Raw genomic sequence first — 24,250 nt, forward strand, 5'->3', positions numbered from 1 at the left:
CTAGTGAGAGATTATAGTTGTTTTCCAGGAGTGTGTGATCTTGTCCTGCTCGGTAAGAATTTCACCATCAAATGAGGGCACAATTTGTAGAATAGATTTACAATGAAGTACTTTTTCCAATAGGCTACTCTTCACGTGTGTTATGTGCATACATACATACACATGTACATACATACACACATGCACACACACTCTTAAGCTTCTATTTAAAAATGATTTGATGGTGATGAATTTGTCATTAGTTTATTAACTCAGGAAACAAAATATACATACATACATATATATATATATATACACATATATGTATAGTCACTGCTATGTTACTAACATTCAAGTTCTATGGAATTACATCCGTGGGGCTGGCAGATTCAGGAGGCTAGTCTTGGCCTTCAACACGTTCTGAGAACCTAACTATTAGAGAATACTATTTCTCAACCACTCTGCCTGCAATGTTCTATCTAGTTAACACTTGTATTACTTTTCTCCACTGTACCTGCTCAGACTTCAGGTCCCTGAAGTTGCCTAATGTTCCCTATTCTACCACTAGCTTTATCCATTCTTTATTCCGGCTGGAAAATATAGCCCACTGCTGAAACCCTCTGTTGCTTTTTTATCTTTCTCCAGCTCTTGCCCAGCAAACTCCAATCTTAGCACCTCAACTCTTACCTTTGGAGGGCTAAGAGGTGGTGGAGCAGATCTCACTAACTGAACTTACTGATATCCCACAGCCTCAGAGACTCAGCCTCAGCCAAGTCTTGACACTGTCTGGTTATCTTTACTCATGTACCTAAACAGTCTCTCATTCCTTATAGCAGCTATCTCAGCAGTCTATCGCCTGAAATCTCTTGCCTTCCACTTCACTCTTAGCTCATTAACATCTCCCACTCTATAAAGAACATAGACATCAGACTGGAAATCTCTCTGATTTTCACTGCCCCCTACCCTTTTATCTGTATCTGCATGCACACTTTTCCCCTTCTTTCTTTCTGCCACACCAAGATGAATTCCTCACTCAGGCCTCTTGGATGTGCATGACTCCTTTTGGGTGGGAAATCCTTACAAACTGGTTTTGCTCTCTGCTACCTCTTCTTTCACCACTGACTCTTTTCTCTCAGCATTTAAACATGTTTACACCTGTGTGTCATTTGCAAGAAAAAAAAAAACTGTTCGCATCCCTGTTGTTTTGGTTTTCCCCATAGTAAAATTCTTGGGGCCAGGCGCGGTGGCTCACACCTGTAATCCCAGCACTTTGGGAGGCCAAGGTGGGCAGAGCACGAGGTCAGGAGATTGAGACCATCCTAGCTAACATGGTGAAACCCCGTCTCTACTAAAAATACAAAAATTAGCCAGGTGTGGTGGCACGTGCCTGTAGTCCCAGCTACTCAGGAGGCTGAGGCAGGACAATCACTTGAGCCGAGGAGGCAGAGTTTGCGGTGAGCCAAGGTCACACCACTGCACTCCAGCCTGGCGACGGAGCAAGACTCCATCAAAAAAAAAAAAAAAAAAAAAAATTCTTGGAGGAGTTGCTTACCTCTGTCTTCACTTGGTTTTCTTCCATTCACCCTTAATCCACATTTAATGTGCACCTCTTCCCCACCATTAATGCTAGTGCCCAGTGTTCCCCCAACACAGCAATCCTATTCTAGCTGTCAGACTCCATGGACACTTGGGGGCCTTAACTCACTCAAGCACTTACTGTTGACTTTGTTCTTGAAATTCTTCCTTTACTTTCAGGACCTCTCACGGTTTATTCTCCCACTTCACCACCTCTTCTAAGGCAATTGTGTTCTAAAAATATCACAGGAACAATTGCACAGGCATGAGGAGCACAAATTCTCTCTTTGTGCGCCTCAGGCCTGGCTCAATACCTGCTATTTTCTCATTCTAGAACAACTTTCATGCCCCCTTTTTCCTAGCTAACGCCTAGTAAGCTTTCAAGATACAACTCCAACACACTGTGCCTCCAGAAAGGCCTCCCAACCTCCAAACTGGATGAAGTATCCTTTTTCTATGTATCCATAGCATCTGTGCAAACCTCTACCTTGCACTAGATTGCAGTGATTTTAATTTCCAGGTCATTTGTCTTGCTTTGTCAAGTTATCTATAAACCTCGTGGCAACATGTATGCACAAAGCACAGCATAAAATGGATGTTCCACTCAAATTACTCAAATGGAATTGAATCACAACACAGATGGGAAGTCCTATGCTGGAGAGGACCCTTAAGTTTTGGTTTCTAAAACCTTTATTTTTGTCATTTGTTATTTTTCCCATAATAGCATCCCACAATTGTATTCTGTGCTTACATTTGTCTTCCTGACTACTGTGAATGTATGGCCGGGTCTATCTTGTGCATTGCTGTGTTCCAGCATGTAACAGTGCCCACCACAGAGGACAGGCTAAACAAATACTTACTGATGAACTGACCCTATATGTGATATACAATGTGTCTAACAATAGGTGCACAGTCACATTCTTATACTATGAACATATGAAGTTGGCTTGCTGGTTGATGAGAAGTATGAGTGAGGTCTCAGGTGACTGGCCTAGTTGATGACTTAGTTTAGGAAAACAGGAGTCTCTTTGACTTGGACTTTTTTTTTCTGGCTGTCGTGATCAGTTTATGGGTGTCTCAAAATGACTCTAGAATATGTAGAAACAGCCATTATACCAAATTCAGAGAGAGTATAAAGATTCATAGATGGGCATTAGATTGAGATGTATCAGATATTGCTTGAAATTGGCCCCTGGCTGAAGGAGCCTCTGAAGGAGAGTCTTGCTGTCATGACAGCAGCTTGTAGGTGCCTCCTGAGCAAGATGACAAAGTGCCCCCTCCATTTCAGAAAAAACTTGCAGACCCTTCCGTATCTTATTTGGATTTTTCTGTGTCTCTTCTGGAGTTTACTAAAAGTTCCTTTGTGTTTCCCACAAACATCTATTTCCCTAAACTTTAAGTATCTGATTAGTGTTGAGTTTTCTATGAGAATTTCCCAATTCTTCATAACTCACTGTGGTAACTTTCTGTCAGCGGAAACATGCCTTTTCTTAAGGGTCTAGAAGCAAAAGGCAGGGGTGAGTACAGAGGCAAAGAGAACCATCATTTACTGATGACATCAGTGGGAAGCAGGCTGCTGGGTGCTGATACATGTTAAGCGGTTTAATATTCACACCATGGGCAGCAGGCATGACAATACCATGGTAGAGTCTCACCATGGTTCACAAAACCCTGTGTGATGATCTGGCCCCTGCTTTCCTTTCCAAACTCACATCCTATCACTTTCCTTTTGCCGGATCCAACCACAGTGGCCTTGCTGCTAGGCTTAGAGCATTGCCTATGTCAGAGGAGGAACATGGAATCTGCTCTCCTAAGCTGTCTTCAGCCTCACTCAAATGTCACCTCTTTAGAGAAGTCTTCTTTGTCCATTGCCCACCCTAACTAAAATAGCTGCCCCTTTATTCTCTAGTCCCTTATCATATTTTATTTTTCTTCATGGGACTTATCATACTTGATATTACATTATACACACACACACACAGACACACAGACAAACACACACACACACACATATATATATACAGGAATACATATATATATACACATTTATATGTGTGTCTGTGTGTATAATATCAGGTATGACACTATATATTATAATATTGATATTATATATTACAATTATATATAATATATTATGTATTATATCTACATTTATTCCTATATTTTCAGCTAGAGGGCAAGTATCTACATTGTTCACTGTTGTCTTAATCACTGTTGTGTCCCCAGCACCTGGCCTGGCACCTGCTACATAGTAGGTCCTAGATAAATATCAAATGAATGCATCTGTTACAGAAAAGAACATTGAGGCACCACCAAGTGTCTTCTCAATGGAGTCAGACCTAAATTCATCTCCCCGGCATCTTGGGAAGGCAGGATTTTTGAGCTGAACTCCCTCAGTCACCCCTTGCTGTACCCTTGTCTCCTCACTCTCTTATGCCGGTACCTTGGGGCCCACAGAGGAAATAACCACCTTTGCTGGTCCCTCTCACACCCAGGTGGACTTGAGGCGGCAGCAGATTTCCCAGGCTGTGGAGGAGGTGCAGAAAGTCGTTCATCATTTGACCACAAACATCAGCAACCAAGACATTAGATTTCAAGCTGTGCCTTACTCTGACACGTACAATGAAAATATTAAGGTAAGCAAATCTCGCTGTCTCTAAGTGCCACCAACAGAGCCAGGACACTTGGGCAGGTGAATCTCAGTGTGTGATAGATGCTTGCCTCACTCAGAATACTCATAACAACTCTTGTTTTCATAGGTACTCTTAGTTTTTACTATTTACAGTCTCATTTTATACATGTCATTTCAGCCAGCAGGGTGCCTTATGCTTATAATCCCAGCACTTTGGGAGGCCAAGGTGGGAGGACAGCTTGAGGCCAAGAGTTTGAGACCAGCCTGGGCAACGTAGTGAGATTCTGTCTCTATAGAAAAAGAAAAAAGGATAGATGTTATTTCCTTTGAGCCCCCACATTCCTAGATGAGAAAAACTAGGCTTAGAGAAGTCAAATGACTTGATCAAGTCATATCAGGCACTAAAGCCAGAACTCACACAGAGGCTTTTGATTCCAAAGCACATTCCGCTGTCACAATCAAAGCTCAGTTAAATACACATTCATTTATTAAGCACCTACTTAATAGATTGGGGGTGGGGTGGAGGGAACTGAAGGCATCCGTAAGAAGACAGTTGAAAGTCATAGTCTGTGGGTTGCAGATGGGGAAGGAAGAAAGTAGAAGAGGTGCCACTGAGAAGCTGCAGGAGCAGACTGGCAACCCCTCTCCCTGCTAAAGAATCCCACCCAGTGTAAGCCAATGGGTAACACCAGCATTCAGGCAACACAGCAGTGAGGGCAGAGCTGTACACATAGAAACGACCTTACTTAAACCTGTAAACCACCTTGTGGAAAAGACAGTCTGGTTATTTCCATTTTAGAGTTGAGAGAAGTGAGATTCTGAATCATTCTGAATCTCCATTATTCTTTATCTCGATTTTTATTATGCCACATACCTCTTTCACTTTGTATTAAATTTGTATGTATTCATGGCCCATTTCTCACAACAGACTGCACATCCCTTGATTGTAAGGACTAAGTTTACTGTTCGTTTTGTTCCTAGCACCCAGCATGGTGTGTGGCACATGGTAGACACTTAACGTATGTGGAATGAATGAATAAATGAATGAGCAAAAGAATTAGTACCTGAGCAAAAGACCATTGCTGGCCCATTACCTCTCAAGGTTGGTGGATGCAAGAACCACCCAAGAGATTCTGGGATTTGTGGATTCTGAAACAGAGTCAGATTGTAGGAAATTAATCCCAGGGTGAAGATTATAAAACCAGACTGAATCCTGGAATGCTAGAATATCACTTGCCCAACTCTACCACCCAGGCCAATCTAACTTGGACACACATAGACCAGTGACTAGAAATAGAGATATTGCATTACTTTTCTTAGCACTATACCCAAGGAAATTTCCTTCAGTGGTCCCACTTAGAATTCATAGCTTAAAATATATCTTGCATTTATATATGTCATGTCTTACATATTAAGTTTTGAAAATAGCTACAGCATAGCATATAAAATTGCTTTTAACTTAGATCAAAATCAACAAGTTTTTGTTTGTTTCACTTTTTTGCTTGTTTTTTAAAGATAGGGTCTCATTCTGTCACCCAGGCTGGAGTGCAGTGCTGCGATCATGGCTCACTGCAGCCTCAACCTCCCAGGCTTAAGTGATTTTCCCACCTCAGCCACCTGAGCAGCTGGGACTACAGGTGCAAATGCCACCATGCCTGGCTAATTTTTTTATTCTTATTTTTTGTAGAGATGGATTTCATCATATTGCCCAAGCTGCTCAACAAATATCTACTAAGCACCACTTATATGACTAATAACATGATAATTGTGCTTTTGAATTCACATGAAAGTGAATTGAAATAATGTACAGAGCTGAAATTCCAGGGACTTTAGATGTTTTTCCTCTTTTTAAATCCAGCTGCCTTTCTGTGGGTACCAGAAGTCATGTGGATACATCATCTAAAACATCAAACTATTTTTTTCTTAGAGTTAGACAGAACCAGCTGGAGCTGATTAGGGCTTTCCCCACTCAATGGGTCAATGACTGGCCCTGGGCAAGAGTTAACCAAATTCCATGGTCAGAGCTTTACAGGAGGAGGAGGCAGCTGACTCACAGCCGAAGGCGTGCGTGCAGTGGGACATGGTCATAGTTCAAGCTCCTTTGGCTGCTCTGTTTACCCACTTGTTCTATCTCTTGGCTGCCGGTCTGCCTGCTTTCCCCCAGTCGTTGCTTCACTGGTTCCTGGAGAAAGGGGTTAGGTAGATTCTGATTGTTTGCTTTTTTTCTTTAAGCTTAGAGTCATCTCAACAGCTCACATTGTCTCAACAAATAAGCTTTCATTTTGCCTTTATTTTGGAAGGGTTAGTCATGAACACTGACCATAGGTCATCAGTACAGGCCAAAAAAAAAAAGGAGATATTTTACAAAATCTGTTACCTCCCCTCCTGTTACTTCCCACCTTTAATCTGTGTCAAAACATTCACCATTCCATGTCATTCATTGTTGGCTGAGTGCCAGCCCAGGGTAGAGAAATAATAACTGAACAAGCTGTCCAAAGACCTAAACTCAAATTCTGACTCTTCTACTTACTGGTTGTGTGTCCCTGAGGAGATCTCCAAGCCCCTCTGCATCTTGAATTCCTTATCTGGAAAATGGCAACAAAGCTCACCTTACTGTGTGACTGTGAAGTTGAAATGGTCAAATGCATTAGAATTATGGTGTTGCGTCTGCATGGAACTGAATGCATACTCATTCTTCTTTCTCAAACCTTAGTTCTCCTCTGGAGTTCCTGGTTTAGTTCACTGTCTTTACTTGTATATTCATGAGATAATAAACTCAGCAAGTTAATTTACTTGCCCGAAGTATTTACAATGATTCAGTAGCAGAACAAAGAGGTAATCCACTTGTAACACCCAGGTCGAGGTCTCCGTGTATCTGGTCACACTGCTGAGGGTGGAGTGGTTAACAGAGCTGCCTGGCGAGACAGGTTGGTTCCCAGGACTTCCGTTACCTCCCGAATCTGTGAATTCATGCTTGTTTTCAATCCTTTCCTGTCCCTAGGTTTTGGCTCCCAGTCAGTTCCTCGTCACAGTCCCAATAAAAGGCCTGGCCGGGTACAGGGAGGCCAGGGAGCAGCACTGGCGGTACTACACCCTGCAGGGCACCAGGCTGCCCTGCCCATTGCGGGACCCTGAGGGTCTGCAGCAGTGGCTGGAGGTGGAACAGTTTATGAAGAGCCTGTGGCAGTGGCATGAGACAGATGTGAACATCGACGGAGACATTGTGCCTGCCAAGGTCCTCCTAGTGTTCCGGAAGCTGGTGGAAAATGCAATTAGAACCTGTCACCTCTCAGGTGAGCTGATCAGGAACAAGTGCAAGGGTAATTGCTGGCATTCCCCTTTCGCTCTATAAAACCTCTGTTTGGGTGTTACCTGCAGCTCACAGCCTACATTTGAGAAAATAATCATGTGCTCTTCACATTTATTTAATCTTCATAATATGAATCAGCTTTATTTTCCTGCTGTTGATGCACAGAAGATTGGAATTCATACTAACAAAATAGTCTTGTGGCTTTAAGAAAGTTACTGTGCTGGCATAGATATAAAATGCTGTGGATTATGCACCTTAACCAGGCTTAAAAACTTAAGCGTATTGTTTTTTAAAAAAGCAAATTATTCACAAACCCCAGGTCTTCTTTATTAGCACATTTCTACTGCAGCACCTCCACCTTACTGCAGTACCACAGGGTGCTGAGATTCCACATTTGGAAACCACTAACTTGTACCAAAGCACAAAATCCAGAAGCCATAAAGAACTGACTAAGTTTGACAACTCCAAAGTCTTAAGCTACTGTACAGCATATGCACACACACACACACACATACACACACACTCCCTTTTTGTTCACGCAAAGCAAAAAGGTGAATTTCAAACTGGAAAGAAATGGCTAATTTTCTTAATTTATAAATCGATAAGAAAAAAGATGAGCTGACCAATAGAAATAATTACCAAAAAAAAAGGAATCACAGAAAAAGAATACAAATGGCTTGCAAAAATAAGAAAAGGCATTCCATCTAATGTATATTTCAACGTATATTAGAATATACCTAATGTTGGGTGCATTAAAATACCTAGCAAGCTAAAAGAAATGAAAAGTTTGAACATGCTTAGTGGCTAGTGGGCATGGTGAAATGGGTATTCTCATGTTGTTATTAGAAGTGTAAATTGGTGTCTCCTTTTTAAAGGGCAAGTTGTCTATATTTTATTTTTATAATGTGCTTACTTGACAATTCAACAATTCCAGCTCTAGAAATATATTTCTACAAATACACAAAGAAATGTGCACCAGGATATTCTCTGCCATAGGTTTTATAATAGTAAACAGCTAGAAGTAATCTAAATGGCTAACAAAGGAAAATTGGCTAAATTAAATTATGCTATCTCTGCCTACTGGACTACTATGCAGCCTTTAAAAAGAACAGGCATATGCCCATGCATACATACAGAGCTATGAAAAATGCATGTGCTAAATAGTTAAGTGAAAAACCAAACTGCTAAACAATATGAGATTCCATCTGTGTGAAAATAAAAGGATGTATTCATACATACATTTGCTTGTCTAGACAGAATAGTTCTGAAAATTTCCATAATGGTAATAGTTTATGTTTAATAGATTTTTTTACTAAGTAGAATAAGTTTCATGGGTTATTTAATTTAATCCTCATAACCACACAATACAGTAAGAATTCTTTTCCTACCTGTTTTAGAGATGAGGAAACTGAGACTTAGAGAGATTAAGTCACTTCTGAAGTTCACACACCTTGTAAGCAGAGCCAGCTGCAGGGCAGGGTGTGGGCCGGCAGGGTGTGGGCCGGCAGGCTGGCTGCAGCATCGGCTCACCTCTTATGCTGTGTGACATTATTCATGGTGAAAGTGCAAAGCAGAGATTCAGAATGGGCAAGGTTTATGAGGCGCTTTTAGTAAATAATGCTAAAGTGCCAGTTGTCATGTTCCTGTCTGGGCAGCTCTGATGAGATGCAGACAAGCCCTTTATCCCACCCTGGCCAGGGAATGTTTCCCTTTTGAACAGCCTAACACAATTAATGTGCTTCCATTTTCTTCTCTGTGCAAGGAAATGCAAAATAATAGATTCCAATCTATTTCAAGAATTGGGATGAGCAAATAAGGATGAATAGATCCTGATCTATTCAAGACTGCTTATCTTTATCTGCAATGAAGGCAAACAAACAAAAACTGTACCTTTTGAAAGAAGAAGGAGCAAATTGGAAATGAGGAAATTATAGTATGTGAGCTGGAAAACTACTAGATGCGTTAGTTTTCTCTTCTTCTCTTTGCCTGGTTGGAAAACGAGGCAATGGAGACTTCTTTCAAATCACTCAATCCTCTGAAACAGTGGCTGTGACGTGCTTTGATGTATTTTGTGGTTACAGGGGTTTCTGATGATAGATACCTCTGAGGCTCGGCTGGCTGAATGGATGGTAAAAACAAATACCATCTAAGAGACTGAGGCTCAGATAAAAGAAAGGTGAAGCCGAATTTCACCAAAGGCATATGCATAAATAAGGAGGCTGATGCTGTTCCTAACCAGTGTCAGAATATCTAGGTGAAGAGGGAAAAAAAAAAATGGCATTAGCCTTCCCTATGTTTGCATTACTCTGAAAACCAACACTTAGATATTTGGGTGGAATGGAGAAGGATATAGAAAAATAGTTAGGTTTCATTTTACAGTAGCAAATACAGAAGGTCCCCAACTTGCCATGGCTCAACATATGATTTTTTTACTTTACAAGGGTGCGAAAGTGATACATGTTTAGTAGAACCCATACTTCGAGTACACATACAACCATCCAATGAATTCCATGAGATATTCAACACTTTATTATAAAATAGGCTTTGTGTTAGATGATTTTGCCCAACTGTAAGTTAATGTAAGTGTTCTGAGCACTTTTAAGGTAGGGTAGGCTAAGCTATGATGTTTGGTAGGTTCGGTGTATTAATACATTTTCAACTTAGAATATTTTCAGCTTCATCAGGATGTGACCTCATCGTAAGTCAAGGAGCATCTGTACTACACTTTTTCTTTTTATTCTATGGCTTTTACTTTCAGTTGAGCCTCCTGAAAAGAATCTATTAATTTAAAAGAAAAGGTACCCCAAAAGCCTTGGGGTTGGGGGAGAAAGAAAAACCCACCAGCAATGAGACTTCTTAGTAATGTTCCGACGCTGGCTAGCTGACTAACCATCTGGTTTTGATGTCAAAACCTTGACGTGCTACAGGCATTGTGATCCTTCACGTGCTACAGACATTGTGAAAGTTGCCACACCAGTTGCAAGGTGCTGGTCAGAGCAACTGCTCACAAATTTCTTGTTTGAACACTTGTAATGTGCAAACCTTTCTCTTCTCCTTATCCATTTGGTCATTTCCCATCAGGTAAGGTCAGCCTGCTAGGAAACCGCTCTGCAGTTTGGGTTGCTGTGGAAACATCTGCATATCAGGTGGAACTGGAGCTGGTCCCCACAGTGGAGATCCCCACCACCTGGTCCAAGAAAGCCCGGTGGCCTCGATGTCTGCAGCGCTGGCCTTCCCAAGAGAGAGTGGAGTGCATCAAGGTATCAGTGGGCGGGACCCAGCTCGCCAGAGCAGTGATGCCAACAGCTTAACCAGTCACAGCATTACTGACTGCCAATGAGTTTCGGAAGGAAAGTTGAGGTGTCACTAGATCAGCAGTTCTCAAAGTGTGGGCCCTGCAGCAGCGTCACCTGAGAACTTGTTAGAAATGCAGCTTCCCGGGCCCCCACTCTGGACCTGCTGAATGAGACCCTGTGAACAGGGCCCAGCAATCTGTGTTTTAAGAAGCCCTCTGGGTGATGTGATTCTGATGTATGCTCAAGTTGGAGAACTGCTGTAGGAGAGGAAGTGGGCACCATCTTCTAACTGTCCACATCCAAGGTGGCTTGTGGTCTCCCTGGCACCCCCTTCTCATCCCCACGTAGGATGTGCTGTCTGCCTGGTGACAAGTTCCCCAGACCAGCGGACTGCTTCAGAAATGGCTTTCTACACCAGTGAGCATTGTTCTTCTTATTTCCCAATATTTTTCTCTTTCTTCCAGTCGTTTGGGTTTAACTTGTTGGCCTGTTCAAATTATCACTGGCAGCTGAGCTTCCTCCGTGCTGAGCAGGTGTTACTGGAACAGCTGGATGAAGATGGGGGCTGCCGTAGGAAGTGTTTTCAGGTCATGAGGCACCTGAAGGAGGACATCTGGTGCCCGGGGAACAGGCCGGTTATCACGTCCCACCATCTGCAGGTGAGTGTGGGGCAGGTTGGAGAAGACCCAGGGGCAGCTTTGGATAGGTCATTCTTCCTGTGGCCTCTGTAGGGCCTGGCCAGAGCCAGTCAGAAGGGGTGGCATGTGTGAAAAATTCAGGATGAGGCTCTAGTATCTATATTTGCCATCCAACAAATTACTACTTATTATGGAAATATGTAAACTAGCACCATATGGGAGTCCACAACACCCCTGCCCAGGGTAAAATTTCCTCCCTCCCTTCCCTTTGCCAATTCTCTTCTATCCCACTTTTCCTCCCCTCTCACTTTTATTTTACCCACCAAACCAACCTGAGTGCCCACTAGGTGCCAGAAACCCTGCTGAGGTTCAGAAATGAATCACAAAATGTGGTTTGTGCCTCACACTTTGATGGCTTTATGTTTGCGCCAGTCTTTAAACCCACTGCAGCCTACGCACACCTCCTCATGCACACAGACCCACTAACACAGACGGGACCAGGAAGTGCAACACAGAGGTTACCACACACGTAGTGCCACACACCTCTTTCCAGGGTCCAAATCACCAGGCAAGGATCTTCCCTTGCTCTGCCAGCACCTGCCTCTCCTTGCCCTAAACCCAACAGTACACATTCATTCACGCCTTCACTCACTCATTCAGCAAGTGTTTGAGATTACTCTGGGCCAGAGGCCTGCCCCAGTACCTGCTGTGGGCTCAACCTCTGCAGGCACAAAGGTGAACAGACACAGATGTGTTTCCTCACTCATGGCACTTCTGGTCTAGCATAGGAGATAGACATGGGTCAGGCAAGCCAGTGGGTGCGTGTACAATCACACAGTGAGGAAGCACTGGAAAGGGAGGAGTATGGCTCTGTGAAGGCTCAGAGCAGCAGAGCCTGACCTGGACTGGGCAGTCAGGGGGGCCTCCCTGGAGAGGGGGCCTTGGACCACCCTCCCGACTCCCTCTTTCTCAAATTGTGAACCACACAGAGTGAAGTGTACTCTCATGTAGCAGCTCTGTGCAGCCTGCTGGGGTAGGGAGGTAGGAGACTCTTGCAGGACACCCCAGCCCAGCCTAGCTAGTGTGGGTCTAGGAGCTTCAGCCCTCCTCCCTGGCCCCAGAAAGGATGGACTCCCTTTCTACTCAGGTAAGCACAGGTCCCTGGGGCAGTCACCTATCTGTGAGGTGCCTTCCTCACATACCTGTTCCTTCTCTCATTCGATGGACAAAACTGTCTTCCAGCCCCATGTTACTCTGTCTGCTCTAAAGTAACTTATTGAAGGACAGATACCACATTGGTCTTGTCCACCTGGCATGCTGACCTAACTCGATGCTCTTATTCATTGGGAGAAGGTGAACAAAACCTCCATTATCTCTCCCAATGCTTTGTACATAGCAGCACATTAAATATTTGTTGAGCAAATGAATGAGTGGCTTCACATCTTACTCAACTTTTCTCTTTTTTTCACACAAAATCACTAACCTTGCTTCACCTTCTTATCTTTCCAATAACCTGTCCATTTTGACCTGTGGAAGAATCTGTTAACATCTCATTCACATGCACTGGGGCTTTTCTCTGGAGTTCCAACATTCTCAACGTGTCCCAAGCACACTTCCCTAAAAACACGCAGGCTGTTCTCCTGGATGGAGGGCATGTGATTGCAGAAGATACTTTGATTCTTTCTGTGGATTTAGCTTCTCTTGCTTTCCTTTATACAGGCCACACTAGAAGAGGCAGAGCTGAGACGCAAACTCAAGTCTATCTCATATCAAAACCTCATAACCTTAACGATTGACTTCATTATCTCTCAATTAAGATGGATGGAAATACCATTCGGTGACATGAATATTTCAGGCAGGATTGAATGGGGCCACCATGGATCTCCCAGCCCATGGCTGCTTGCAAATCTGTACTCCCCACAAGGGCTGACTTCTATTCTGATGGCTCCTAAGTCACCTGGTGGATTTTAAGGCAACTCCTTAAGGATTCTCTGTTTCAATCCTCCCTGACCCACCTGCATGGCACAATAGAATTGGGCATCCTCAAGGATGGGCATTTTTTTTAAGTGGGCTATTTCTGGAGTAAGATAAACAGAAAGTGCTAACTGCCTTTTTCTCTGGTCTTCCATCCTTAGTCCACAGACAGAATTATCTCCCATTTAGGTATCCCTGCCCTTGAAATGAATGTGGCTGGTGATAAACGTGGTGCTAGACACCATCCCAGATGATGACTTGAGTGTGCTGGATCCTTGCCAAATCTTCATTTTGAGGAAAGTGGAAGAGGTTGGGTTGCAAAACAGCATTAGGAAGCTGTGGCACTCAGCCTTGCCTCACCTTAAGTCTGACACTCTCTTACAAGGCCCTCACCTTCTCCCCAAAAAGGCTCTGCCCCAAGACTATTTCATGTGAAGCAAAAGCTTATCTTTTATTGCCTTATTTATTCCTAAAACCCACTCAAAATACATTGGCTTGCTTATAATGAGCTTAACTGCCCCAGTTTGCTTAGGGAGATAAAAGCTTAATTAACAAGAGGAATTAACATTTTTTCTGGTATCTAGATTATCTTCGCTTGCATGAAATTATCTCTAACTCATTTATTCATAATAATGTAATCTAAATACATAGTTGCTATGAACTTACAACTGCTCTAAAAAATAAAGACTGTATAAAAATAACTCAATATCTAAACCATAACATTAATGGATAATTCATTAATTCACTTATTCAATAAATGTTTATTAACTTCCTCTCATGGGCTAGCCTTTGCTGGGTACTGGGTAGCTTAATAGTGAATAAAAATAGGCATCATTCACTGCTCTCATAAAGTTTATAATCCAGTAGGGGAAATGATAAAATTAATCACATAAATATAAAAACTACTACTGTTGTCGCTGCTTCTTATGAGAAGTACATGGCTAAGAGAGTGTGCAATGGGTGTACTAGGGAAATTTGATCTGATGGACAAAGAAGGGAAAGAAGTGTGCCCTATGCAGCCGAAGCAGGATGTGCAAAGGCTCTGTGGTAGAAGGGAGCATGAAATGTCTGGTGTCGCTACATGAAGAGAGCAAGGGAGGACACGGGTCAAGATGAGTCTGGAAAGGAAGGCAGGGACCAAACCTTATAAACCACACCAAGTTAAGGATGATGTTTTTAGCTAACAAACAATGGGAAGACCTTGAAGTATTTTATTTTATTTATTTATTTTTTTGTTTTTGAGACGGAGTCTCGCTTTGATGCCCAGGCTGGAGTGCAGCGGCATGATCTCGGCTCACTGCAAGCTCCGCCTTCTGGGTTCACGCCATTCTCCTGCCTCAGCCTCCCAAGTAGCTGGGACTACAGGCGCCCGCCACCATGCCTGGCTAATTTTTTGTATTTTTAGTAGAGATGGGGTTTCACCGTGTTAGCCAGGATGGGACCTTGAAGTATTTTAGATGAGAAGGGAAGTAGATGTATATTGGCAGCAGTATGGATGGTGATAGTTTGGATGGTGGCAAGAACAGGGATGGACTGATGAGATCACTACTGCAGAGGTCCAGCGAGATGTGGAGGCAGTGTGGAGGGGGATGGTAGAATAATACTGGAGGTGAAGGTAAATGGGTAGACTCGAGAAATACTTAGACAAGAGGATTACAGGACTTGACTGGGGACGGTAAGGGAGAAGGGCGACTCCTAGGTTTTCGTGTTGCACAACTAGCTAGTTAAGCAACTCCGGAGGCAAATCAGGTTTGTGCAGGAAGAGCAGGGGTTCAGTTTGGACATGTTGGGACTGAGATAACTTTCAGATACTCAAGAGATACACGGTAAGCAGGTCAGAGGAGAAGTCTGGGCTGGAGACACAAATTTGCAAGTCATTCATATGCAGTGAGAATTAGAGCTGCTGTGGTGGAGGCAACATAGAGCTGAGGAACGAATGTAGACTGAGAGGAGAAGAGGGCCTAGAATTGAGCCTCCAGAAACTCCACTTCTCAAAGGCAGGCCAAGGAGTAAAAGCCTGCCAAGGAGGCGCTGTAATGCTAGGAGAAAAAACCCAGAGAGTAGATTGCTTGGAAGTCAAGTGAAGGATGGCTCAGGAGGGAGGGTGTGGGCGAGAGAACCAGGTCTGCTGAAAGGTCAGGTAAGGTGCAGGCTGACAAAGGCCTATTAGATTTAGAAACGTGGAGATCATTGGGCCTTGACGAGAGGAGCCTTTGAGGATTAATGAGAGAAGAATCCATATTGGAGCAGACTGAGGCAAGAAATGGGAGGAGAGGAAATGACCACAAATAACAGAGCTGACTCTCCAGAGAAGCCTGGATTTGCAGAGGGAAGAGTGAGGGCAGGAGGCAGATGTGGGGTTGGGGTTGCAGGAGAGCTCTCAACTTGTGAAAAGCAGTTGAGGAAGAGGGTAATCAGTCATATACAGTTCCTGGAAGATGGGATCCGGGGCCCTGTGGAGGGATCAGCCCCACAGGCAGAAGAGGCGGAAGCAGGGAGGAAGAGAGGAGGGTGCCACAGTAGGCAAGATCTGTCTGGTTTGGAAGGATGAGGGGTTCCATTTTCCCCGTAAAGTAGGAGGCAAAGACATTGCCTGGAGTAGTGACCATTGGAAATGTTGGAGGAGAGTGAGGGAATAGATTAGGGAAGAGGTGCGGGAGACCAGCTGGCAAACTGAAGGCCCACCTGAAGTTGGGGATTGTGAATTCATGGTAGATCCAGTCTGCCCAGGCAACTCTTTTCTCCCTCCTTCCAAGGCCACATAAGCTCAATAATTGTTTCCAAGCTATCCTCCTCAATTGCCCGAAACAATGTCTGACAGCACTTCTCCCTTCCACAGACTGTGCTCTTTTGGACCTGCGAGAAATATCCCCACTTTAAAGACTGGCAGGTCTTCAGCAAAGCATTTCTGCGCCTGGTGAGGAAACTGCACAAGTGCGTGAGCCAGCACTTCCTGAAACACTATTTCGTCCGGAACAGCAACCTCTTTCAGTGCACCAACCCGACTGAACTGGACACTGTGGCCCAAAAGCTGGCCACCTTCCTGAAGAACCCCCAGATCGGCCCGCCCTGATGGTTGCCCCGGCCTGGGAGGCTCTTGGACATTTTATTCTGGCTTAACCTTGTTCTTTGGATGGTTCCTCAGTCAGGTGCCAGGATCCTGCCTAGGAGAAAGGCCATGAATGGCAGCGGAAATTACATCAAACCAGTAACACTTCAGCAGGGGGAAAACTGTGCCCCAGGATGTCTGGCCCAGGCCTCCCTGGAGCCCAGCAAGCATTTCCGCCCTAGCTAATTCTCCTGGAGACAGCTCTCATCAGGCTTCCCCAGGCACAGATTTGGAACTGGTGACAGTTCTGAACTTAGTTTCCCTTGTTCAGGCTCTGATCGTCTCACAGTGAAGATGGAGACAGAACCCCTGGAAGTCTGGACATGAGCCTGCTGGCCAATACTGTGCCCAGCCCACTGATCATGGGCACATTCTCCTGCCATTTGTAAAATGGGAATGTTAACGTGCCTACCTCTGAGCAGGGCTGTGTGCCTATGAAACTGTGCTGGCGCCTTTTCAAGGGGAAGGCATTGGATCAACACAAAGTGTTCCTGGTTGGTTGAGTAGCTGGTGTTTGCATCCTGGATCGGTACCCACAGCACTTACGCAAAATTGCACCTGATGAGTTAGCGAGCCTGTGCTTCCTTGCTGCCCTCCAGCTTCCTTAGCATGTGGGTCAGTGGCTCCTGATGTTCTGTCTGCTTCCCTGGTATTCTCTAAGCAGGGAGGGGAGTGGTTTTGATGATAAGTGTAAGTCAAAGATGAAAGTACAACTCTTGGCCTGATCCCAACCATAGACCTCTCTTCGCTTCCCATGCCATGGGCCATGGATGGAACTTCCTTATATATTTATGTAAATAACCTAGTACTATGATCTGCATGGAGTGACCTTAGGTGTCTGTCACTGCTCAGTGTGTTCCTTTGCTCACTTCATTCACTCACTCACTCATTGACAAATAATGCTCATTAGGCACTGGGAACACAGCAAAGAGCAAAGTGGATGAGGACCTCCCCCTGGGGATGCCACCTAATGGTGGAGACAAGAAGTGAACGACAGATAAACATGCACAGTTATTACAGATGGAAGCAAGTGCTTCAAAGGAAATAAACAGAATGTTGAAGTAGAGTCCACAGAAAGGTCCCTGAAGGGTGAAAATGCAAATAAATAGCTGAAGGGGAAGGAAAAGTGACCAAAGGCAGGCATGGTGGGGCTGGCATGAGTCAGAGCACCTGGACTTGTAAAGCCAGGAAGGAATCAGTATTTTATTCTAAGATCAAAGGTGTGACATTTGGCCTCTCCAGAAGCAGAGGAGTATCACGATCTGACTGCATTTTAAACAATTGTTCTGGTAACTGCATGAAGAAGGTCTGGAGACTCACACAGGAGCTGGGCACTGAGTGCTCTTGAGCCACCCATTTGGAATTTCACAGAGGCCCACAAGGCAACATATTCTGTGTGGCACAATCGATCAGGAATTCTAGGAGTTCTCAGAGAGATCAATGGTTTTTTTCTGGTGTTTATGTAATGCTTCTCAACTCAAGGGGCTCCTTTATTACTTTTGAATGTTTTTGCCCAAATGTCTATACCAAAGATAAATTTCTAAAGCATGAACTACTGATTTTGTTTTCATGAAAATTCACATTTGAAAATGAAAATTACTTTTCAAAAGTACTGTAAACGGCAGGAAAGATCCAAAATTGACACCCTAACATCACAATGAAAAGAACTAGAAAAGCAAGAGCAAACACATTCAAAAGCTAGCAGAAGGCAAGAAATGACTAAAATCAGAGCAGAACTGAAGGAAATAGAGACACAAAAAACCCTTCAAAAAATTAATGAATCCAGGAGCTGGTTTTTTGAAAGGATCAACAAAATTGATAGACCGCTAGCAAGACTAATAAAAAAAAAAAGAGAGAAGAATCAAATAGACGCAATAAAAAATGATAAAGGGGATATCACCACCGATCCCACAGAAATACAAACTACCATCAGAGAATACTACAAACTCCTCTATGCAAATAAACTAGAAAATCTAGAAGAAATGGATAAATTCCTCAACACATACACTCTCCCAAGACTAAACCAGGAGGAAGTTGAATCTCTGAATAGACCAGTAACAGGATCTGAAATTGTGGCAATAATCAATAGCTTACCAACCAAAAAGAGTCCAGGACCAGATGGATTCACAGCCGAATTCTACCAGAGGTACAAGGAGGAACTGGTACCATTCCTTCTGAAACTATTCCAATCAATAGAAAAAGAGGGAATCCTCCCTAACTCATTTTATGAGGCCAGCATCATCCTGATACCAAAGCCGGGCAGAGACACAACCAAAAAAGAGAATTTTAGACCAATATCCTTGATGAACATTGATGCAAAAATCCTCAATAAAATTCTGGCACACCGAATCCAGCAGCACATCAAAAAGCTTATTCACCATGATCAAGTGGGCTTCATCCCTGGGATGCAAGGCTGGTTCAATATACGCAAATCAATAAATGTAATCCAGCATATCAACAGAACCAAAGACAAAAACCATATGATTATCTCAATAGATACAGAAAAGGCCTTTGACAAAATTCAACAACCCTTCATGCTAAAAACTCTCAATAAATTACGTATTGATGGGATGTATCTCAAAATAATAAGAGCTATCTATGACAAACCCACAGGCAATATCATACTGAATGGGCAAAAACTGGAAGCATTCCCTTTGAAAACTGGCACAAGACAGGGATGCCCTCTCTCACCACTCCTATTCAACATAGTGTTGGAAGTTCTGGCCAGGGCAATTAGGCAGGAGAAGGAAATAAAGGGTATTCAATTAGGAAAAGAGGAAGTCAAATTGTCCCTGTTTGCAGACGACATGATTGTATATCTGGAAAACCCCATTGTCTCAGCCCAAAATCTCCTTAAGCTGATAAGCAACTTCAAAGTCTCAGGATACAAAATCAATGTACAAAAATCACAAGCATTCTTATACACCAACAACAGACAAACAGAGAGCCAAATCATGAGTGAACTCCCATTCACAATTGCTTCAAAGAAGTAAAATACCTAGGAATCCAACTTACAAGGGATGTGAAGGACCTCTTCAAGGAGAACTACAAACCACTGCTCAAGGAAATAAAAGAGGATACAAACAAATGGAAGAACCTTCCACGCTCATGGGTAGGAAGAATCAATATCATGAAAATAGCCATACTGCCCAAGGTAATTTACAGATTCAATGCCATCCCCATCAAGCTACCAATCACTTTCTTCACAGAACTGGAAAAAACTAAAGTTCATATGGAACCAAAAAAGAGCCCACATTGCCAAGTCAATCCTAAGCCAAAAGAACAAAGCTGGAGGCATCACACTACCTGACTTCAAACTATACTACAAGGCTACAGTAACCAAAACAGCGTGGTACTGATACCAAAACAGGGATATAGATCAATGGAACAGAACAGAGCCCTCAGAAATAATGCCGCATATCTACAACTATCTGATTTTTGACAAACCTGAGAAAAACAAGCAATGGGGAAAGGATTCCCTATTTAATAAATGGTGCTGGGAAAACTGGCTAGCCATATGTAGAAAGCTGAAACTGGATCCCTTCCTTACACCTTAGACAAAAATCAATTCAAGATGGATTAAAGACTTAAACGTTAGACCTCAAACCATAAGAACCCTAGAAGAAAACCTAGATATTACCATTCAGGACATAGGCATGGGCAAGGACTTCATGTCCAAAACACCAAAAGCAATGGCAACAAAAGCCAAAATTGACAAATGGGATCTAATTAAACTAAAGAGCTTCTGCACAGCAAAAGAAACTACCATCAGAGTGAACAGGCAACCTACAAAATGGGAGAAAATTTTCACAACCTACTCATCTGACAAAGGGCTAATATCCAGAATCTACAATGAACTCAAACAAATTTACAAGAAAAAAACAAACAACCCCATCAAAAAGTGGGCAAAGGACATGAACAGACACTTCTCAAAAGAAGACATTTATGCAGCCAAAAAGCACATGAAAAAATGCTCATCATCACTGGCCATCAGAGAAATGCAAATCAAAACCACAATGAGATACCATCTCACACCAGTTAGAATGGCAATCATTAAAAAGTCAGGAAACAACAGGTGCTGGAGAGGATGTGGAGAAATAGGAACACTTTTACACTGTTGGTGGGACTGTAAACTAGTTCAACCATTGTGGAAGTCAGTGTGGCGATTCCTCAGGGATCTAGAACCAGAAATACCATTTGACCCAGCCATCCCATTACTGGGTATATACCCAAAGGACTATAAATCATGCTGCTATAAAGACACATGCACATGTATGTTTATTGCGGCACTATTCACAATAGCAAAGACTTGGAACCAACCCAAATGTCCATCAAAGATAGACTGGATTAAGAAAATGTGGCACATATACACCATGGAATACTATGCAGCCATAAAAAATGATGAGTTCATGTCCTTTGTAGGGCATGGATGAAATTGGAAATCATCATTCTCAGTAAACTATCGCAAGAACAAAAAACCAAACACCGCATATTCTCACTCATAGGTGGGAATTGAACAATGAGAACACATGGACACAAGAAGGGGAACATCACACTCTGGGGACTGTTGTGGGGTGAGGGGACGGGGGAGGGATAGCATTGGGAGATATACCTAATGCTAGATGACGAGTTAGTGGGTGCAGCGCACCAGCATGGCACATGTATACATATGTAACTAACCTGCACATTGTGCACATGTACCCTAAAACTTAAAGTATAATTAAAAAAAAAAAAGTACTGTAACCAAATGGTGGGGTCCCTAGGCTATCGTTTAATAAGTAATGATTTTAAAATATTGAAAAAAAAATTTCCAAACCAACGAGTTTACAATTTTTGAAAACATGAAGGCCTGGTGGAGCGGCTCATGCCTGTAATCCCAGCACTGTGGGAGGCTGAGACAGGAGGGTCACTTGAGACCAGGAGTTCAAGACCAGCCTGGGCAACAAAGCCAGACACTGACACCCTGTCTCTACAAAAAATTTAAAAATTAGCTGGATGTGGTGCTCAGGAGGCTGAGATGAGAGGATTCCTTGAGACCAGGAGTTTGAGGCTGCAGTGAGCTTTGATCGTACCACTGCACTCTAGCCTGGGTGACGGAGTCACCGGAAGGGAGACCCTGTCTCTAAAAAAAATTTAAAAAGAGCATATAAAATGGTGAACAAACTAACATTTTGTTAAATCATCAAAAATTTGTATTCTAATTCTCATATTCTTGTATCTTAGGAAACATCATTTTTGAAAAGGTGGCAAATGTAATAAGTTTTTAAATTTAATTTCGGCCAGGCAGGGTGGCTGAGGCCTGTAATCCCAGAACTTTGGGAGGCCTAGGTGGGCAGATCCCTTGAGGCCAGGAGTTCCAGACCAGCCTGGCCAACGTGGTGAAATCCCGTCTCTACTAAAAATGCAAAAATTAGCCAGGCATGGTGGTGGGCACCTGTAATCCCAGCTACTTGGGAGGCTGAGGCAGGAGAATCCCTTGAACCCGGGAGGCGGAGCTTGCAGTGAGCGGAGATCTGGCCACTGCTCTCCAGCCTGGGCGACAGAGCGGGACTCTGTCTCAAAACAAAACAAAAACCATCTTAAGCAACTTTTAAAACAGCTACACAGTCACGGAATGCTAAAAAGTGAAAATTGACTGTAACATTGGTTCAATATGTGTGTATGTGTGTGGAAAGGGAGGAACTGGCGTGCGCCACAGTCTGATTCCGGTAGATTCTTTCCGTCTTTCCCCGGAGATCCGCGGGTTTTGCGGGAAGCAGGGCTACCCGCAGCTTCCTGCGTATTCCCAATTCTTGCCAGCAGAGGGCAGCAAGGGAACACATGTGAAAGGAGCCAGGTCCCACCCATTCTCGTCCTCAGAGCCCAGCAGGTGTCACACTTAGCCCGTAACTTACACCTGGTCCCTCCAGAGCAAGGATGAGTGGATTCCAGCTCATGCCAAATTGTTGACCTTTCCTGCCATTTTAGCCGAGATTTACATCGTTCTCCTTAAAACTCAGATTTTAAAAGGGAGCCTATGAGAGGACCGTCCATCCAGGCTCCCGGGGCATTCAGCTCCATTCTGTTTCCTGGGACAGATTGCACAGCTAAGAAAAGCCAGAGAATATTACTCCTTTATTCTGTTCTGTTTTTTTTTTTTTTTTTTTAATTCTCCAAAAGACCGTCAATCCTTCTTCACTCTTCCAGGCCCAAGACTAGGTGTGTAGAGGAATGGTTGGTTTTCAGCCACTGCAGTTGACCTGCCTGCATCTGCATCCCAGTTCTGATGCCGAGGAGCTGCATGACCTTGGCAAGCTGTTTGACCTTTCTGTGTCTCTAGTTCCTTCTCTCCAAAATGGGCATTGTGATGGCCAGAATTGTGTCCACCACAATTCATAAGTTCAAGCTCCAACCCCCAGCACCTCAGAATGTGACTGTATTTAAAGAGGTGATTAAGTTAATAATAAAGAGGTGATTAGCTGATTCAGTCTGACGGGTGTCCTTAAAGGAGAGGAGATTAAGCACACAGAGAGATGCCAGGGATGTGCACGCGCAGAGGGCAGCCACCCACAGACCAAGGAGAAAGGCCTCAGGAGAAACCAGCCTGTCCACACCTGCTCTTGGACCACCAGCCTCCAGAACTGGGAGAAAATACATTTCTGTTATTTAAGTCACCTAGTCTGTGGTATTTGGTTATTTTCCTATGGCCCTAGGAAACTGTTACAGGCATCATGAAAGAACATATACCTCATAGTGTTAATGAGAGCAACGAATGGAATGATGGATGTAAAAGGCTTTTAGTTGAGTACCTGGCATGGGATAACTGCTGAACAAATGTTTTCATTTTAGATGCCTACCCCTCGTGCTATTTGCCCATCTCTACCATTCCTGATAACTATACCAGACCACAGATAAATTCTTTGTAAAGAAAATATAAACCATCACAGGGGAAACATGAGAAAATTTCACTGCAAATTCTGCAAGGCCATTCTCCCCTTTGTCCCTCTTGCTAAAATATAGAAGGTATCTCCCTGAAAGGCCAATTTCTCCACATGTGACAGCTCAGATGCCTCCCAGCTCTTCAGTCTTTCCATTTATTTCTTGTAGTTTCCTCCACATCCTCCTGCAATGGCCACTTCACTCTCTTCTCCCCTTTACTGTCCAGCTTCCTGAGTTACTATACGTGTATCTCCACCTACTCGCCTCATTCACTCTTTTTGTTTTTTTAAATTGTGAAATATATTTATACATGTGAGAATCTAACCTATTTAAAGAAGAATAATAAAGCAGGCTGGGCGCGGGGGCTCACACTTGTAATCTCAGCACTTTGGGAGGCTGAGGCGGGGGGAGTCACGTGAGGCCAGGAGTGTGAGACCAGCATGTCCAACATGGCAAAGCCCCGTCTCTACCAAAAATACAAAAAATTATCCAGGTGTGGTAGTGCACACCTGTAGTCCCAGCTACTCAGGGAGGCTGAGGTGGAAGAATAGCTTGAATCTGGGAGGCAGAGGTTGCAGTGAGCCGAGATTGTGCCACGGCACTCCAGCCTGGGCAACAAAGGGAGACTCTGCCTCAAAATAATAATAATAATAATAATAATAATAATAATAATAATAATAAACACCAATATACTGTACCTTGGTGAAAAATAGCACATTGTCAGTATATAGAATTCTCCTTGCTTCCCCTTCCTTCCTGCAGCCTCCTTCCTCCCAGACATAGGTAATCGTAGGTATCCCAAATTTTATGTTAATCATT

General features: G+C 43.5%; 1 protein-coding gene across 1 annotated transcript in view; it reads left to right on the forward strand.

Annotated features, from left to right (window-relative positions):
* MAB21L3 (mab-21 like 3) overlaps window positions 1–18,171 on the forward strand; it is a 34,500-nt gene extending 16,329 nt beyond the window's left edge. The window contains exons 3-7 of the mRNA XM_003805626.5: window positions 4,050–4,190; window positions 7,188–7,479; window positions 10,578–10,756; window positions 11,257–11,451; window positions 16,244–18,171. Of these exons, the coding sequence (XP_003805674.4) occupies window positions 4,050–4,190; window positions 7,188–7,479; window positions 10,578–10,756; window positions 11,257–11,451; window positions 16,244–16,477 (1,041 nt within the window). The 3' untranslated portion in view covers window positions 16,478–18,171. The remainder of the gene's footprint in view (window positions 1–4,049; window positions 4,191–7,187; window positions 7,480–10,577; window positions 10,757–11,256; window positions 11,452–16,243) is intronic.
* The last annotated feature ends 6,079 nt before the right edge of the window (window positions 18,172–24,250 follow it).

Source organism: Pan paniscus, chromosome 1 (assembly GCF_029289425.2).
Source record: "Pan paniscus chromosome 1, NHGRI_mPanPan1-v2.0_pri, whole genome shotgun sequence".
NCBI classification, from domain to species: domain Eukaryota; kingdom Metazoa; phylum Chordata; class Mammalia; order Primates; family Hominidae; genus Pan; species Pan paniscus.